Genomic DNA, 17,617 nt, shown 5'->3' with positions numbered 1-17,617 from the left:
TTTACCAACAACACAGAAATCTCCTCGTAGAGGGAGTCACTTCCATTAGTCTCTCAAGTTTCCCTGTCCAGAGACGCTGGGCTCTGATGTGTGGCTCGCTGATGGCTGTCAGCTCATAGACTGTCTGGTCCCTTCATGTTGGAATCTCTGATTGACGTTGGACCTGCTTGAAGCACGCATTGAGATGACTCGCAGTATCCGTTCAGGCCGGGCGGGCCAGGTGGTCCCGGCACACCTGGCATTCCAGGAACACCTGCTGGTCCTCTCAGGCCGTCACGACCATTACTGCCATATGCGGGAGTACCAGGCATACCTGAGATCAGGTGGAAGAACAGATCAGGTCAGAGCGATGATATTTACAGATTTGCCAACGTCATATAACGCACAGTGATGAAGTAAATTATGGATATTAGATAAGATGTTGGCCTTGCTCTTACCTGGGAGCCCTGGTGGTCCAGGTATACCTTTAGACCCCTCCAGTGTGGGCCCTCTATCTCCCCTGTCACCTTGGTCACCTAAATCAAGAGGAACAAAAGTTTAATAGTGGGCTTAAGGCTCTCAACTGGTGTTTGATGGCCCAAAAACTAGTCCCAGTTGCGTTCTGGTCACAGACGTTAAACGTAAACAAAAACAAAGATTATTGGAGTATACAGTATATTACAATAAAATTAGGGCTGTGCAAAAATTAATAGCGATTAATCGCATCCAAAATAAAAGTCTGTCTTTACATAATATATTTGTGTGTGCTGTATATAATTATTTTGTATATATAAATACACACACATGCATGTATATATTTACGAAAATGTGTTATTCATATATAAAATATTTATATTTATATAATATAGATTATGTATTTATATATATATACAGCCAAAATGTAATGCAATCTTCCTTTGAAACTGAAAATGTAACCACACCTTAAATTTATACCAAAAACGTCTTAGATTACTATAATAACCTTAAGAGGCAGGAACGAGACATTGCGTACCAACACTGCTTGGAACAGCTGGCCAATTTTCACAAAGTATGCAAATACTGACATGCTCGCGGGCAGTATAAATTTCACGGACACAACAATTGCGTCAGAATCACGACTGAGCAATTGCAATGTCGCGTTCCCGCCTCTCAAGGAACCGAGGTTACGATAGTAACTTGAGACGTTCATTTTTAAGAGTGGTAACTCTACATTGTGTTAGCAACGCTGCAGGACTATATTAAAACCCGCCATGAGAGAAGTCAAGAGAAGCCCTGGTCAAGCTACACCAGCCACGGAAGAGACAGACTGTCAGCCAATAGCCGCACTGCTAGGAGTGCTCGCATCTGATAGGCTGACATAGACCATGAGACATTAGCTCCGAGCCTATCCAAATTTGCATATCCAGACACAATTAAAGCGAAAGGGGGGTGGCACAATTATCTCTCTCAGATCCGTGAACCAGGGCTGGTTCGGGCAGTCCGGGGCCTTGAGGATCACTGACGCTCTCTCCTCCCTGATTTTGCATTAAGCAAAGAGCTCTGGAGCGCAAGCCGCCCAGGCGTTTTATGTAAGAAATAACAGACATGTTGTCAGTTCGAATCAGTTCATGCTGCTTCTTCAACCTCGACCGAAAAGCTTCCAGGGCTAAGGACACCGCCTTTAATTCCAAACGGTTTATGCGCCACACACCTGAGGAAGGCGCGCCCAAGCACACTGAACACCGAGTTACCGCTCTTGAAAAGGAACTACAATCAACTTCAGTCTCTTCGTACCTTTGGGTCCTTTTCTCCCCAGAAGACCTGGGGGCCCTTTGAGACCTGGCAGTCCTCTGCTTCCGGGATGACCAGGGAAGCCATTGTCTCCAGCAGGCCCTGTAGGGCCAGGGGGACCAGGAGGACCTGGCAACCCAGAGATGCCCGACTCAGGCCTCGTCAGACTGGCAGCCAACTGGGCAAGCTGCCCTGTGAGGAAAAACGAAAAATCGAAGAACAAGGATTTAACAATGAGTTGAGCTTCCATTTGTAAATATCTGTTCGGATACCAAAACACTTACCATGCAAAACCCTCATGCAGACCTGCTTGATGTGTTCATCTGTTGGTGCTCGGCCCTAGAGGAAAATTAAGTGGACACTATTAATATTGCAAGTGTTTTCCTGTTGTTGTTCCTCCTTGACTGGATGTAAAAAGGGCTTTGGTGGAAAAATCCCTTTAGAACTTGACAAAAACACACATGGTCTGCCAACCATATAATGAGTTTAATACAGCAAAATCAAATTGGAATGACACATTTAATAAACTTTGATTAAGCCGTCAATATTAAGATGATTAAAACAGGCGTACCGGTCGTCCCTGTCTCCCAGCCAGTCCAGGCACCCCTCTGTCTCCTTGCATGCCTCTTGGACCAGGCTCTCCTGGTGGGCCTTCGGGTCCGTGTTGGCCACGTCCACCTTCTGGCCCTTTATTTCCTGCGTCCCCTGGTTTTCCAGTCTGAGCACAACAAAAGATAAACTCGGACTCATTTTCAACAAGGCCAATGTAGAATTTTGTGCACTTTTTCACATTTTATGGATTGAACATCTAGGGAAATATGGACTCCCTGTGAATGTCTAATTTGATCTGCTCTCAAACACTATAGCTCTAGCTGAGGCCTGGAAGATTTAAGTCGAAATCCACTTTTTATGCACTTACAAATGAAAAGGACTCAGGCTCAAATTAATATGGTACAATCTGACGCCATCATTAGGGTTCGTATTACTACATGTGCCATGGAGCGGAAATTCAGATATATTTAGTTTCCGGTGAACTGTAAAGTGGTAGAGTCACAACAGATTCTGCCAACTGACCAATCAGAGCACAGTAGGCTTTCAGAAAGGAACGGTTTATAAAGATCGGATCCTTGGTTTCAGACACTGTGATAAAAGATGTGATGCTACAATGTGTATTATGAGAAAATTAAAGTGTTTTTTGACCTTGGATGCTTGTAAACCTATTGTAGGAGACCTCCAAAACAAAATGAAAATCGAATCATTTTTTTTTTTCAATTAACATTAATTTTATTTCAAGAAACAGAAACATTTTTTGTTGTGGTTTTAACTCTTTCCCAGCCATTGGCGGAAATGTCCGTCATTTATGAGATAACGCTTCCCCGCCACTGACGAAATTTTCCTGATTCCTGTGTTTTCACTGTTATTCGGTAGGGGGTGCTATTACGCATCTTCTAAAAGACTCTTCATCTCCAGATCAAAAGACATGTATAAGAATAAGCAGAAACCAGCAATATCATATGTAAGCAGATGCATATGTAATCTAACATGATGGCATGTAAATCAAAACTGCATTATGTTACTGAATGAAATATTGACCCAGGACGAGCTGTAGGACTGTGAAGCTTTGGGGGTGTTTATGGACTCGATCTACTTCATCTATGTTTTAAACATAGTTCTCACCTCATCTTAGCTTTTTGCTCAAATGTTACTTACCCACATTGATGATGTTGATAAAATAAGAATGCATAAAGCTAGAATAAAAGTTTTTTGTTGTTTAAAAAAGCAGAAGGTCTGTTCTTTATTTGACATATTGCATGTTCAGATATACAACAAAATATTGGGGGCCATGCAAATTTTGTGAAAATGATCAAAAATGCTGATGCAGACTTGCAACTTTTTTTTTTTTTTTAAAAGTTGCTGGTGGGGAAAGAGTTAATTCACTATAAAAACCCTGGAGGACAGTTCGAGAGATATCCACAATAACATCACTTCTAAGCAAACTCACCGATCCTTTCTCGCCTGGCTCCCCGTGTTCACCCTGGGAATATAATTGGACATGGAGTTTTAGATCAGCAAGGGGGTCTAAATGCATAACCAATACATTCTGTGACAAATAAACATCTGCGCTGTTTTTACTTACAACATCTCCTTTGTCTCCCGGTGTTCCCTCTTCACCAGATGGTCCCTAAACAAACATGCATTAAAATAGGTCTAGCTTAGATCTAATTATTTATATTAACAACATCTATAAAATCTATACAAATCTATACTTCTTCACTGTAAAATATAATAATATAAAAAATATTGTTGGTTTATTTAAAAAAAATAAATACCGGTAGGTTAGCTGATTGCCTCAATATTGAGTTTATTGAAATGAAAAAAATTATAGAATAAAATGGAGATTGGTTTAATAAAAATAAACTCATTATTTGTAAATATAAAAAAATGTTATGTTATCTGAGCCATATTAATTATTTAAGTTAATTTGACAAAAGAAAACAACAAAAAATCATGAAAATATATTTTTTTACAGTGTATAGAATATAAAAAAATTTGGCTTACTTGCTCTCCTTTTGAACCAGTGAGACCCACAGCGCCCTGAAGATTTATAAAGATAGGATTGTGTTTTTAATAGTAATTGGAACACATCCGATCCAAACTACCCTAAACATGACTATGTAAAATATAATGATTTTGATTGATTGATATTTTTTTATTTTGCCAGCTTGTTTCTGAGATAACATTGTTACACGATAAAGAGAATAATAATTTTACTCAATTTAACCAATAACAAAGCTCATTTCAACCAAGTGTCTGAGATTCAGAAGTCACATGACATCGCATCACCACATTACATATTTAATTTGGCAATTAAATTAAACATTTAATTCACATTATATAAAAAATACAGGAATTTAGCATTTTAAATTCAATTTGGTCTAAAAATATTTTCAAATTTGGCAGCCTGATCAAATGAGTAAAGAAATAGATGTCAAAAATTGATTTTACTTCCAGGTAATTTGTCACACAGGAAATTGAAGGCTTAATTGCATTATGGGATGCAATACCCAGTGCGTTTTAGCCATTGTTTAAATAGATTTCTATGCGAATTTGATGCAGGTATAGTACATAAAGTAGATAAATAGAGTGAAAGTATGTTGTTAGTAATGTTAGAATGCTATTCTGACCATACAGAATTGATTAGCTTTTTAAATCCTACCCTGTCGCCTTTTTGCCCAATGAAGCCAGCGGGCCCTGGGAGACCAGGGAGGCCCGGATCTCCTTTAGCTCCCTGTAGGATACATAAACACACAGACACACATAAGTAAATACAAATTCATGAACACTACACGGCCTGTGCCTGTAGCTGCCTTACAAACCACATCTGCGCTAAAAAAAACAGAGTCGGCAGCTCGGCGAGCAGGGTGCTGGTGGGGCACGTCTAAGGTGTGTGGATGGATATGGACTATGATTAAGCCTGATGCCCTTCGTTGGCTGCTTGAAGGAATGCCTGTAAGACAGAGGGTTCATTCAAGCCCCCCCTTCCTGCTCTGAATATCCCCTTACCAAAGAAAATACCCCCAGCTACTAGGCCTCAATAACAACAGGCTATTCATGCCCCTACCAGCCGATTACTGTACTAAAGCACTCCAGCGCTTTCTAAGGAGATTGTGTTTCGGTTTGGAGCACTATTAAGCTCCTCGGCATGAGAGTAAGCACATAGGACAGGAATCTGAGAATGAAGACCAACAGGAACATATATCTGATTGTGTTATATTTGTTGTGGGACATCTGAACAGTGTTGTAGTACAAGTCTAAATGTAAGTCGTTGGGTCCCAATATAGTTCCCTACACTACAGGCAAAAACATTGCTTTTTCATGCACTAGTCAATTGTGAGACATTTCCACAACAAGTTTTTAAGACCTTTCTTACCTGGGGTGTCTTTAGAACTAATAATATAGAGCTTATGTCTCAATATATATTGCAATATGACTTTATAGAGTGCTTGTTAAAATAAGATTAACCCTCTGATGGTCTTCCTTTATGAGTCACGTCCTGGGCCTTCCCGGTCAGAAGTGACCGGAGGCCTAAAAATGAAACTTCTTCCATCCCAGTAAAACCAATGCAATTTATTTTTGTTCTATAATATTTATTCTTTTCAATTTAGTATTTTGAGATAATTTGATTGAATTTATTAATATTTATGCAATATTTATGGTATATTTTTTCAATGGAAATTTATATATATATTTTATATATATATATATATATATATATTTATATATTTTTTTTTTGGTAGATTTGAATATATAATTGAAACAATCTCAAAAACTATTTCTTATATAAATTTTTTTTTTAATTTTTACTTTTGTAAATTGTGAATTTTTGTGTTTTTGTCAATTTCCCATTCATTTCCTATGGGGGTTATTTTTGACCAAAGACCAAAATCGTGACTAATTTTTTTACGACCACTTGGCTTGCTCGGATCACAAACTCAATTTTTTTATGTGTTCACATACCTAATGCCAGAAATGTCACCAGGTTTCGTAACATTCAGATGAAGCTGTGATTTTTAAAAATTCAAAACAGATTTTTTGTAGTCTGAATTTATTGGTGTGTATGCGTATAAAAGTGTGTTTGTGTGTGTGTTTTTGTTTTTGCACTCTTGGTGTTGTAGATTGTCACCCCTTTACTGCGGTATACTTCTTTTAAGAATCGTGGCCGATTTGTAGATTGTACAAACAAAAATTCTAAGAATTTTAGTTTTTTTGTAAAGTTCCCATTCATTTCCTATGGGTCGGTCATTTCTGACCGAAGACCACGAGTGTGACTATTTTTTTTACGACCACTTACTTAGCATGCTCGGATCATGACCTCAATTTTTTTTTTTTGTATTCACAAACCAAATGCCAAAAAAGTCACCAAGTATCATAACCTTCCGATGAAGTTGTGATTTTTAATAATTCAAAACAGAAAATTATTCGGTCAGAAGTGACCGAGGACCATCAGAGGGTTAAAAGTGTGAATTCAAGTTGAAGTGATTTCAAATTGTGCAGTGTTATTTGAAGTATTATTTTGGCCTGTCCCAAATTGTTACATCAGCTCTCTTTAAGGTCCCGTTCTTCGTGATCCCATGTTTCAAACTGTAGTTAGTGTGTAATGTTGTTGTTAGAGTATAAATAATATCTGTAAAATTATAAAGCTCAAAGTTCAATGCCAAGCGAGATATTTTATTTAACAGAAGTAGCCTACATCGAACGGCCCGTTTGGACTACATCCCTCTACTTCCTTCTTTAATCACGTCAGTAGAACAGTTTTTTGACTAAGGTCCGCCCACAGGAATGCTCCCTCAACTCCCTCAACTTGTGCACTTCTTATAACTTACTGTGTTTACTCAGCACTTACAGTGATTTTCTGAAATAAAACTGACGCTTTACCTTTTGTGTGATGTACAGTAAACTTTATTGAAGTCATCAGTATATGTTTGATCATAATTCGGACCTGGTCCGAAACAGCAGACTTGTATGTTATTAATAAATAATGGATAGGCTACAAGCAGATGACAAATACGTTATAATAACCGTAATTAAACTACTAAACTATACCTGTTCCATCTCTGTACAGCACTCTGTAGGCATTATTGTCCGACTCGAAATGAACACCGCTATTTAAGAGTTTCGGATATTATCATCATACCGTGAGATGAAATTGAGATGAAACATTTTTCAAAGTTATGAACAAATGTCCTTCCAGTAACAATGTTCTTCCAGGAAAAAAAAATCGTTCAAAAGTTATTTTGTCTTTAATAATGTTCTCAAACCATTAGCACAAAAACGTTATTTATTCATTATTCATGGAAAAAAATTTTTTAAACGTTTTAGTTGGATGTTCGTCTATCGTTTTTTTTTTTTAATGCTACTTGTTTCAGAACGTTCAGAGAACATTCAAAAGTAACGTTCCCATAATCTTTGGAAAATTATCATGGAATGTTCCCTTAACATTCACATAACCAAGAAAGGGAACGTTACCAAAACGTTCTTAAAGGTGCAATGTGTATAAAAATTGAGTATCTATTAACACAAATGCAAAATGACATCCATAACTATGTTTTCAGTGGTGTGTAAAGAACTTACTTAATAAACCGTAATGTTTTTATTACCTTAGAATGAGACATTTATATCTACATAACCGCGGAAATCCCCTTCTATGAAGGTCGACATATTGTGACGACGTTTCTACCGTAGCCGGCAGCGAACAAACAACGCTACAGAGCACGTTTTGTCACTAACGTTACCTTCCCGTCCACACTATTGCGTTTTTATTTAAAAACGGAGACCTTTTGCTACGTTTGCACCTCGCGTCCAGACTAAAACGGGGAAAACGAAGACCTAAAACGGAGAAGTTTAGAAACGCTGCAGCTTCGTTTTGCGTTTTGAATCTCCGGAGGGCGTTTTAGTGTTGACAGGACAAAACGTAGGACTTCAGAAACGCTGACGCAGGGGCTGACGCTTGGCTCCATGATTGGGTGTTATCAGTCATGACGTAACCTTCCCTGATTCGTCAACCACTGTTTACACCGGCACGCACATGCCCAGTGTTGGTGAATGGTCACGTGATCCGCGTTTTCAGTCGTTTTAATGTGGACGGAGATCAATTCTAATACACAGATAAAACGCTGGTGTGGACGGAGATCGTATTCGTTTTAATTGTCCGTTTTTAAACGAAAACGCAGTAGTGTGGACGGGGCCTGAAAGAGAAGCAGCAGAAAACTGGAAGCTACCCAAAAACACCGCGAGTAGTGACTTTTCCCTTGTCAAGTGGTGTGAAATATGAAGTTGGATTGTTTCACGTAACTTAGTTCTCCCTCGCTGTGTTATGGATAAATGTGCTGGTTACGTTCGTGAGACAGCTGATTCGTACTCTTGTCATTGACCGTAAATCAGTAACTTTACAGGAGTCACCAACCCGTCGATCGCAGTCGACAAATCGATCTTGGAAGCATTTTAAGTCGATCGCGAAGAGTTTTCAAAATCAGATTACACCTATACTACACCTTTTGTGTGTAGTAAATGGTGTCTAAAGGATGCGGAGACGCGCATGCTGTTACAATCTTGTCATGTTTGCCGTGCGTACCTTTGGGCTCATGCGGACACGTCGAGTATAAACAAGGCTTTACGCTTTAACCAGCATTTTAACAGCTCATATTAGCCAGCTAAACTTTTACTACCCTGTTAGAAAATAATTATACCTGCATAGTTTCGTGTGGTTCCTCTACCTCGCTGTATTATGGGTTTGCTATGTGGGGAGAAATGTGCTGGTTACGTTTGTGAGACAATCAGCTGATTACTATTATTATATTATATATTAAGACCCTCACCTAATCCTCACCTGACTATAGCTTTGTAAACTTCATCCATGATGTGGTTTATAATGGACTGTGGTACAGAAACAGTGACAATGTTACACACTCTTGGCTTACTCTGGCTATTCTCTGCTGTCTCGACTACATGTTTGTCCCGTTTTAGCCACCGTAGCTTCTTCGAAAGGGAGGGTTGAGTAAGGGCTGAGCCCTTAGTGCAAACTCGCGACTGAACCGCTAGATGTTGCTAAAAATCACACACTGCACCTTTAAAACATATTTTTGTAGTGGCGAGGTTATTCTCAGTGGTCATGAAGCTTCATCTAAGAGTGTTACAATTGTCTAAATGTGTATTTTATAGTTATATAATATAAGGTTAAATTAAATTGTGGATCCTGATAACTCACCCTCGCACCTGGCAAGCCTGCAGGCCCATCTGGACCTCTTACTCCTCTCTCACCCTGGAGAAAAAGAGAGAATATTATAGAAGTGACACATTTCTTTATATGACACGATATGATGTAAGAGGAAATATACTCACTGGCCCACCTCTTGCCCCGACTGGTCCCACTTCTCCCTGCTCACCACGTTCACCCTGAAATCACAACACCAGAAGATGTTCATCCATCCACATGGGCCTGTAGGCTGTGGTGAACAAATGGATAAACGGCAGACTCACTGTTTTCCCATTATTTCCAATCAGACCTGCCACACCTGGATCACCAGTGTTTCCCTGGAGCAAAGACAACACAGGTTATCCTTCCTACTAATGGACACACACTCATCATTTACAGCACTTCAATGAGAATTTTATCATAAATGAGCTACACTACCGTTCAAAAGTTTTTTGTCACTTATTGTCTTATTATAAACTCATCTAGGCTGCATTTATTTGATCAAAAATATAGTAAAACATCAATTTTGTGAAATTCTATTGCTAAATAACTGTTTTCTATTTGAATATACTGTAAAATGTAATTTATTCATGTGATGACAAAGCTGAATTAGTGTCTTATGTCTAATATCTAGTGTCTAATATGCTGACTTGGTGATTATTAGTAATGTTGAAAACAGTTGTGCTGCTTAATGTTATGTGTGGACACCATGATACATTTAATGAGTTGAAAATGTAAACGGACATCATATTTTTTGTGAAATAGAATGTCTTGGTAACAGTATAAATGTCTTTACTGTCACTTTTGATCAATTAAATGCATCCTTGCTAGTTTCTGTATGAAAAATAACCCCACTGATCCCAAACTTTAAAGTAGTTTTTCTCAGCACACTCTTAAAACAGGAATCTATCTCGGATAAACCAAACAAAGATACACTCTAACTCACTCCATTTGAATTACCTACTTTTGCACCCATGTGGCCTTTTGCTCCTGAAATTCCTGGCAAACCCTGCAGGAAAATAAATCAATAATCAATAATGAAAAGTATTAAACCCAGTTATCTTACAAGCAGATTTCACTGCATATTATTTGCATTTTGAAAGGGGGTCAAGGGTCATACGCACTGGAAATCCCTGAAGTCCAGCGTCACCAGGTGAGCCAACTTTCCCAGGAAGACCCTAAAACGACAACAGGCGTATACAGATAAATTCACTTCACGAATAAAGCAATAATAATAAAGCAAATGCACAAATTAAAGTGATTACCTTTACTCCAGGTAGTCCTGGAATACCGTCACGAGCATCTACTGCAGGCAAACCCTACACCACATAACCGTTCAATTAAAAACAATACAATTTGATGGTTTAATAGGTCATTAATAGGCAGCACAGGTGACTTACAGCTTCTCCTTTCGGTCCAGGAAGACCCATAAGTCCCTGCAACCCCGGAGGTCCCTAAAAGGAAGAAGTCACATTATAAATGATTACAGTAAATCAAAAAGTTATTAGAACTTCCCATTTATTAGAACTAGTGCCCATTCACACCAAGGACGATAACAGTAAAGATATAGTTAATAACTGTAAACATTGTCATCAAATGAGTTCTAAAAATTGTTCTAAACATAAAATAATAGCAGAGTCCACACGACAACTATAACGATAACAACACAGAGAAAAAAACGTAGAAAAAATTTTTAGAAGGATTTTTTTTTTTCATCTGATGAAAGATAAAAACTTTGACAGCCAATCAGAATTCATTTAGAATCATGTCAAGCTTATAAAGTGACAGATGAAAAAATGGCAGTGCATGCTTTAGAATAAACAGAACAAAGTCGTCCGCTTGTGTGGATGGTAATAACTAAACTACATTTTATTCCTGGTGTGAACGGGGCTTAAAGGGACAGTTCACTCAAAAATGGAAATTCTGTCATCATTTAGTCACTCTCAAGTTGTTCCAAACCTCTATGAATTCTGCCGAACACAAAAGAAAATTTTTTTTTTTTAAATGTTGGTAATCACACAGTTGACTCCAATTGAAATGCTATGGAAGTCAATTGGGTCCATCAACTGACATTCTTCAAAATATCTTTTGTGCGACAAGCTTTTGTCAACTTGAGAGTGAGTAAATGACAGAATTTTCATTTTAATGTGAACTATCCCTTTAAGGGACTGAAAAAAATATGGCAAGCCTGTTGAATGTTCATGAGCTGTTGATATGACATTATAAAAATAATGTATGTTGTTTTGTAGCTGTATGAAGTCTCACCTGAGCTCCTTTTGGTCCAGTCTCGCCTACTTTTCCTCTTTGGCCCCGATCACCCTTTAAAAATCAGATAAAAAAAAAAAAATGTCTTTATTTACAAAAACAAATCAAGCAGCCTGTAAAGATAATACTACAATGAATGTGGATAAATGGCAAGAATAACTGATGCATATTTTGAAATGAGGTTAAAGGCCAAACCTTTGATGTGCATTTTTATAGGATAAAAATGACATCATTTTGATTTTGCCACTTACAGGAGCGCCCTGAATACCCTGAGAGCCCAGGTCGCCAACATTCCCACGAGCTCCCTAATGGAGAAGAATATACAATTGGTCATTTCAAAACATATCCTTGTTATTGTATTAGATATGAAAACCTTTTGACACTCACCCTGTCGCCTTTAGAGCCCATCATCCCAGTGATTCCTCTCAAACCCTGCCGACCCTACAGTAACAAAACAAGCGACACACTGAACAGGAACACATGGGTAGAAAATATACAAACAAACATCATATGAACTATTAGTATATAGTATATTAGATAACATCAGTCAAAAAGGTAACACTTTACTTAAAGAGGTGTGCATAAGACTGACATGACACCTTCATAACCATGTCTTGAATATGAAATAGGCTGTATGCATGTTTATGACAACTGTCATTAAGTGTATTTCGCTCAATAATGACATTTTGAATGCAAATATGACATTGTTTAAGATGTCTTTGTAATGACATCTTGACATAAACCATCATAACCTATTAGTGTCTTTGTCATGACAACTTGACAATTAATGAAGTTAAACTGTCATGTGGTTGGCTTTGACATTAGCTGTCATGAGGCCATTATAACTGTGTCATGAATATTTTATTTAACTACAGTAGTACTATTTGAATTTGTCATTAAAAAAATTATAATGGCTTCATGACAGCCAATGTCAAAACCAACCACCTGACAGTTTAATGTAAAAAAAGCTAAGTGGTTTCTTAAGTTTGATAATTAATCTGCTATGTCATGTTTATGACAGGTTGTGTTGTCTTACTAATGTCAAGTTGTCATGACAAAGACACTGACAGGTTATATGATATATTGGTTTATGTCAAGGTGTCATGACAAAGACATCTCAAACAATGTCATATTTGCATTAAAAATGTCATAACTGAGCTAATGACACTTAATGACAGTTGTCACAAACATGCATAAAAGACATATTCATAACATAACATATGGCATGATTATGAAGGTGTCATGTTAGTCTTAAGCACACCCCTTCAAGTAAAGTGTGACCGTAAAGGATATTAGATAAGTAATGTATTTTTTTACAGGTAATCCTTGTGCACCCGTCTCTCCATGTGGTCCCTGGTCTCCTTCTTCTCCCTATAAGAAATCGATACAATTACACACCTAGACATGATCTTTGCTCTATAACTAGCTTCATTATTTTAACAATTATGTATTTATGAGCCACCATAAATTAAAAGGTCAACAAATTCCCTAATTGTTCAAAAAAACTTAATTTATGCAACTGTCACCTTATGTCCTTGCCTTCCTGGTTCACCTGATTCACCTTTGACACCTTTGTGACCCTAGAGTGAAAAACAACCCCATTGTGTGTTAGACATCCTTGTGTTTGGCTGGAAGTATATATGAATTGAAATAATGCCATTTAAAAGGCACCTTCATGCCAGGGAGACCTGTGTAACCATTCAGGCCGGAAGTACAGGCATTTGGACACTAAAAAACATAACAAAGACAGAACAATTATTGATGCATACAAGTGATTGGTCCATTGAAATTAAGAGTACTTACTGTATCTATTTTAAAACATTTATCACGTCCTGAAAAAAAGATCAAAGTCAATTTTGGCATGAAATGTGATGTTGTAGAATTGTTATAGTGTGTGATGGGTCATCATAGTGGACAGAACGTTTTTCCTAACCGAAGAATCCCCCAGAAATATAAGACTCTAAGTAATATAAGTAATATATAAGTCCTAACATGTGATGGCAGTTTTGTTGTAGCAATTGAGGAAGTAACCAAGTAGCTGAATTAATTGTCAATACCTTTAACCAACACAAATATACAGTAGAAGAGCAAATATGTGTGGTTGTTTTTTTTTTGTTTTTTTTTACAGAAGATTGCTCAGTTTTTGTTTCCTGAAATCTGAGGAGCAAACACTAGATTTAGTGCAAAGGTAACAGGATATGAGACTTGAGGACACATACCAACTCCTTCCCATCCCAGACTCCAGGAGGGCCCTACGGATAGAAGGAATATATACTTTTAACAATTCTGTTTGTAAAGCCATTTATACATCATGGACATGAGTGAATGGTCATAAAGATCTCAACATTAATACTTACTCTGGGCCCTGGAAGTCCTTTTGCACCAACAGAACCTCTCGGTCCACGACTTCCCTTTAAAGCAGAACCAGAGACGGACCCTTCAAATTATTATTCAACTATTTTATTCTAATTTATTGGATTAATGGAGTAACATTACATACAGGAGGTCCAACTTTGCCCAGCTCTCCAGGTAATCCATCTTCCCCATCAGCACCCTTCAGTAAAAAAAAAGAAAACAATACAGGAGCCGATAACAACAGAACAAAAAAATTATCAGCAAATCCCGCCATTAAAAAATAATAATAATTCAATCAAATATTAAGCACTTACAGCTTCACCATCCTCGCCAACACCCTGTTAACAAAGTAACAGATGTGCAATGATATGAACTTAGCATCAGCCCAGTACAGTACAGCCTTGTATCATTACATCATGTATGGGCTAGAAGGTCAACTTGATCAATGACTGACTGCCTGCAACAGTTCAGAGTGTGAACAGCCATCTTATAATGGGAGGTCACAGATATTTCTATTCATAATAACAAACTAATGGAAGAGAAATCAGTATATAATGATTATTCTAGTGGCACACTGAAATTGTGCAGAGAATCTGAATGATTTACTTACAGGGGCTCCTCTTAGTCCTGGCTCACCCGGTTCACCCTAATAAAGAATATCAACCATACGATCTTTTAAATGAACTTTAATGATTAACTTTTAGAACTTATGTAATTGAAGCATCAGTTATAATACAGCCATTCACAGAATATATCATATATTCAAATATATGTGTGCACTTGCACTTATTTTTAAGAGAAAAGGTGGAATAATACAAAAAACGTATTATTATTAAGTGGAAACTTACTTTCTGTCCAGGAGGGCCAACAGGGCCAGGTACACCAAGGGGCCCAGTCAAACCCTTAGAAAGGCAAAACCATTTAAGAGATACATCTGCAGGATCGCAGAGCTAATTATTTATACTTATTTAATATTTGTATTCAATTAACTGACATACACTGACAATAAAATGATAACCGCTTTCAATAAGAAATGACTTTTACCTTTCTCCTGACTTAGATAAATATCAAACCATGCCCACATTTTCTCTAATATATGTACAGTAGAGCACGATGGACACCTGTGTTCAATAATTCATTACAGGGAACAGGGAACATCTCTCCAAAATGATAGTCACCAAAAACTATTTTCTTTTTAAATAGAATTATGCATAATAGAATGGTTTAGTATGAATGTATTGTTCCCTTTACATCATTAATACCAACATTTAGAACCAAAATCCAGCAAATTTATATTTTATGCTATATACAATTTTATTTATACATACATACATACACACACACACACACACACACACACACACGCCCCTCCCACACACACACACACACACACATATATATATATATATATACTGTATATTTACTTTAATAAAGTTTTTGGGGTTTTTTTTGCAAAGTAATGCTAACATTATATGCTACAATATCAAGCAACCTAGTAACATCGGTATATTTAACTGATGCTAACATAATAGATTATTATGGACAAAAAAATAAATAATTTCCCTTTCTTAATCAGTATTTTTTTTCTTGATTTTCAGGAAACTTAAAAAAATATTTTAAACCATATAAAATTACTTGAGAATTAAAATTGAAGATAATAAAAGATAGTAAAAAATTGTCTTTCTTCATGCGTTAATTAAACCAGAAAATATATCTGCCAGTGGTGTATGAAAAATAAACTTAACCCATGATATAGTCTCTGAAAAAACACATCCTAAACAAGCCTGCTTCTCAAGAAAATGTATCTTATATTAAGGATGCATGGATATTTTTACTGAAAAACATGACTAAAAAACTGATTAAAAAAAATGACTCAAAAGCACTAAACCGTAAAGCTCAGAGGAGTCAAAAAAGAAAAGGTGTTCTTCGTTTTAATGCTCCGTTTCATCAGTACTAGTACACATTTCTGCTCCTGTGGCTTCATACTTGCACAAAAAGGTCTCTGTCTCCACCAGGAAGCTAATATGGGCTTTCTCCTTACTCTCTTCTCCAATCCTTTTTTCCATCTAGGATTTTTTTTTTTAACTCAGACCCCTCCAATACAAACTACACTTGCTCTGATGGTGCCAGTGTTACTTAGAAAAGAAAAGCTGGTTTTATCTCGGTTTCCAGACCTCAACAAAACTAAACAACAATACTCACATCCGCTCCAGGTTTTCCCGGAAGGCCATTTAATCCATCTTTGCCTTTGTCCCCATCAAGGCCCTGCCGAATTAATCAGATTAATGAATTGTAGAATATAATTTCAACTGTGTATACTCATTTGTTTCTTGAAAAAATACTCACTGGAGGGCCATCAGGGCCGGGGCCAGGACCCCTCTCACCCTAAATCAAACAAAATACAAAAAAGGCATCATTCATGGCTACAAACATACCTTGTATATAGTACTTTACCATTTTACTAATTAAAGGACAGACCTTTCATTTGTTCCTGAGAAATTGTTAACAAAATAACTGAATTGTGACTCACATCAATGCCGTCAACTCCAGAAAATCCAGGAAGCCCTGGAGGTCCAGGCAACCCTCTAGGGCCAACTAGCCCCCTCTAAAAAAATAAATAATATTTAAAAAAAACACACACAAAACAAAACATACTTAAAATCTGTCCTAAAATGAAAATATATTTTAAAAGTCCTTAAAACAATGAAGTCATTGTATGCGCGCCTGATGCTGAATTATCATAATGGCTTTTCTCTTATGCTGGGAAAGTGAAAACAGCTGTGCACACCTGGACTAATTTACAGAAAATACCTTCCATATGTCAAGTAATGTTCTGGCTGGCAGATACTTGCAAATTCAGATAATATTAATAAAGAATCTTGGCATCAATTAACATTAGAAATATAAGACAACGTTTGTGAAAATGTATTTGCTGCTAGCCTAGTGGGCTGTTTATTAATTAACAATCTCACATCAAAACACATTCCTGTTTCTGACTTTAGTTAATGTTTTGATATTTTAAGAGCCATACAGTGACTCACTCAACCCATGAACCCAAAAGACCCACACAGTCCATCTCAACTGCTAAAGAAATCCCTTGTTTCCTACCTGTGCCGAGATGACCAGGACTAACTGCAGGAAAATCAGCAGCACGGACATGCGTAGAGTCCCGGCGTGCGCCATAGTCACCTCCGACGACTTGGAGGCAAAATAGTCCTTTTTAGGAGTTTTGTTGGGGTTCACGGGCTTTCTGTCAATATTCCCCAACTAAACCACACCATCTACCAGTCTCTCGATGCAGTATTAAAAAGTCATCCTTATTCATGAGCAGTGTTGGGAACTTGAAAGGTGATTGGATATAAGTTCAAAGGTTTGTGTAAAATGGGCGTGGCTCAAACTCCGGGTACCTGCTGTGGGTACCGCTCGTAAACCCAGATGTCTCCTAGATTTAGATCGGATTCGGTGCTAGTAACTTTTTTTTTTTTTTTTCAAGTA

The 17,617-nt window shown here is 37.4% G+C and overlaps 1 protein-coding gene across 1 annotated transcript; it reads right to left on the bottom strand.

Moving 5' to 3' along the window:
- Window positions 1-98: 98 nt before the first annotated feature.
- col9a1a (collagen, type IX, alpha 1a) lies at window positions 99-17,320 on the bottom strand. Its single transcript, XM_039657596.2, has 32 exons — window positions 17,231-17,320; window positions 16,653-16,727; window positions 16,469-16,507; window positions 16,325-16,387; window positions 14,971-15,024; window positions 14,733-14,768; window positions 14,437-14,460; window positions 14,268-14,321; window positions 14,125-14,178; window positions 13,987-14,019; window positions 13,439-13,495; window positions 13,294-13,347; window positions 13,085-13,138; window positions 12,155-12,208; window positions 12,019-12,072; window positions 11,768-11,821; window positions 10,903-10,956; window positions 10,768-10,821; window positions 10,627-10,680; window positions 10,467-10,511; window positions 9,787-9,840; window positions 9,649-9,702; window positions 9,515-9,568; window positions 4,967-5,038; window positions 4,309-4,344; window positions 3,887-3,931; window positions 3,752-3,784; window positions 2,321-2,467; window positions 2,034-2,088; window positions 1,753-1,941; window positions 438-515; window positions 99-313 (listed from the first exon to the last, which is right to left on the bottom strand). The coding sequence occupies exons 1-32, from the start codon at window positions 17,303-17,305 to the stop codon at window positions 114-116; spliced, it is 2,058 nt and encodes a 685-aa protein (XP_039513530.2). The 5' UTR covers window positions 17,306-17,320; the 3' UTR covers window positions 99-113.
- Window positions 17,321-17,617: the final 297 nt, after the last annotated feature.

Source organism: Pimephales promelas, chromosome 21 (genome assembly GCF_988280905.1).
Source record: "Pimephales promelas chromosome 21, fPimPro1.hap1.1, whole genome shotgun sequence".
Classification (NCBI taxonomy): Eukaryota; Metazoa; Chordata; class Actinopteri; order Cypriniformes; family Leuciscidae; genus Pimephales; species Pimephales promelas.
Note: the sequence above shows the minus strand (reverse complement) of the source record. Positions and strands in the feature narration are given on the sequence as shown.

Coding starts and splice junctions, on each gene's coding strand:
- col9a1a (XM_039657596.2), bottom strand. CDS start 17,305: ATGGCGCACGCCGGGACTCTACGCATGTCCGTGCTGCTGATTTTCCTG. Junction 14,322..14,436: donor TTGGCGAGGATGGTGAAGCT/GTAAGTGCTTAA, acceptor TTTTTACTGAAG/GGTGCTGATGGGGAAGATGG. Junction 314..437: donor TGGACCACCAGGGCTCCCAG/GTAAGAGCAAGG, acceptor ACCTGATCTCAG/GTATGCCTGGTACTCCCGCA.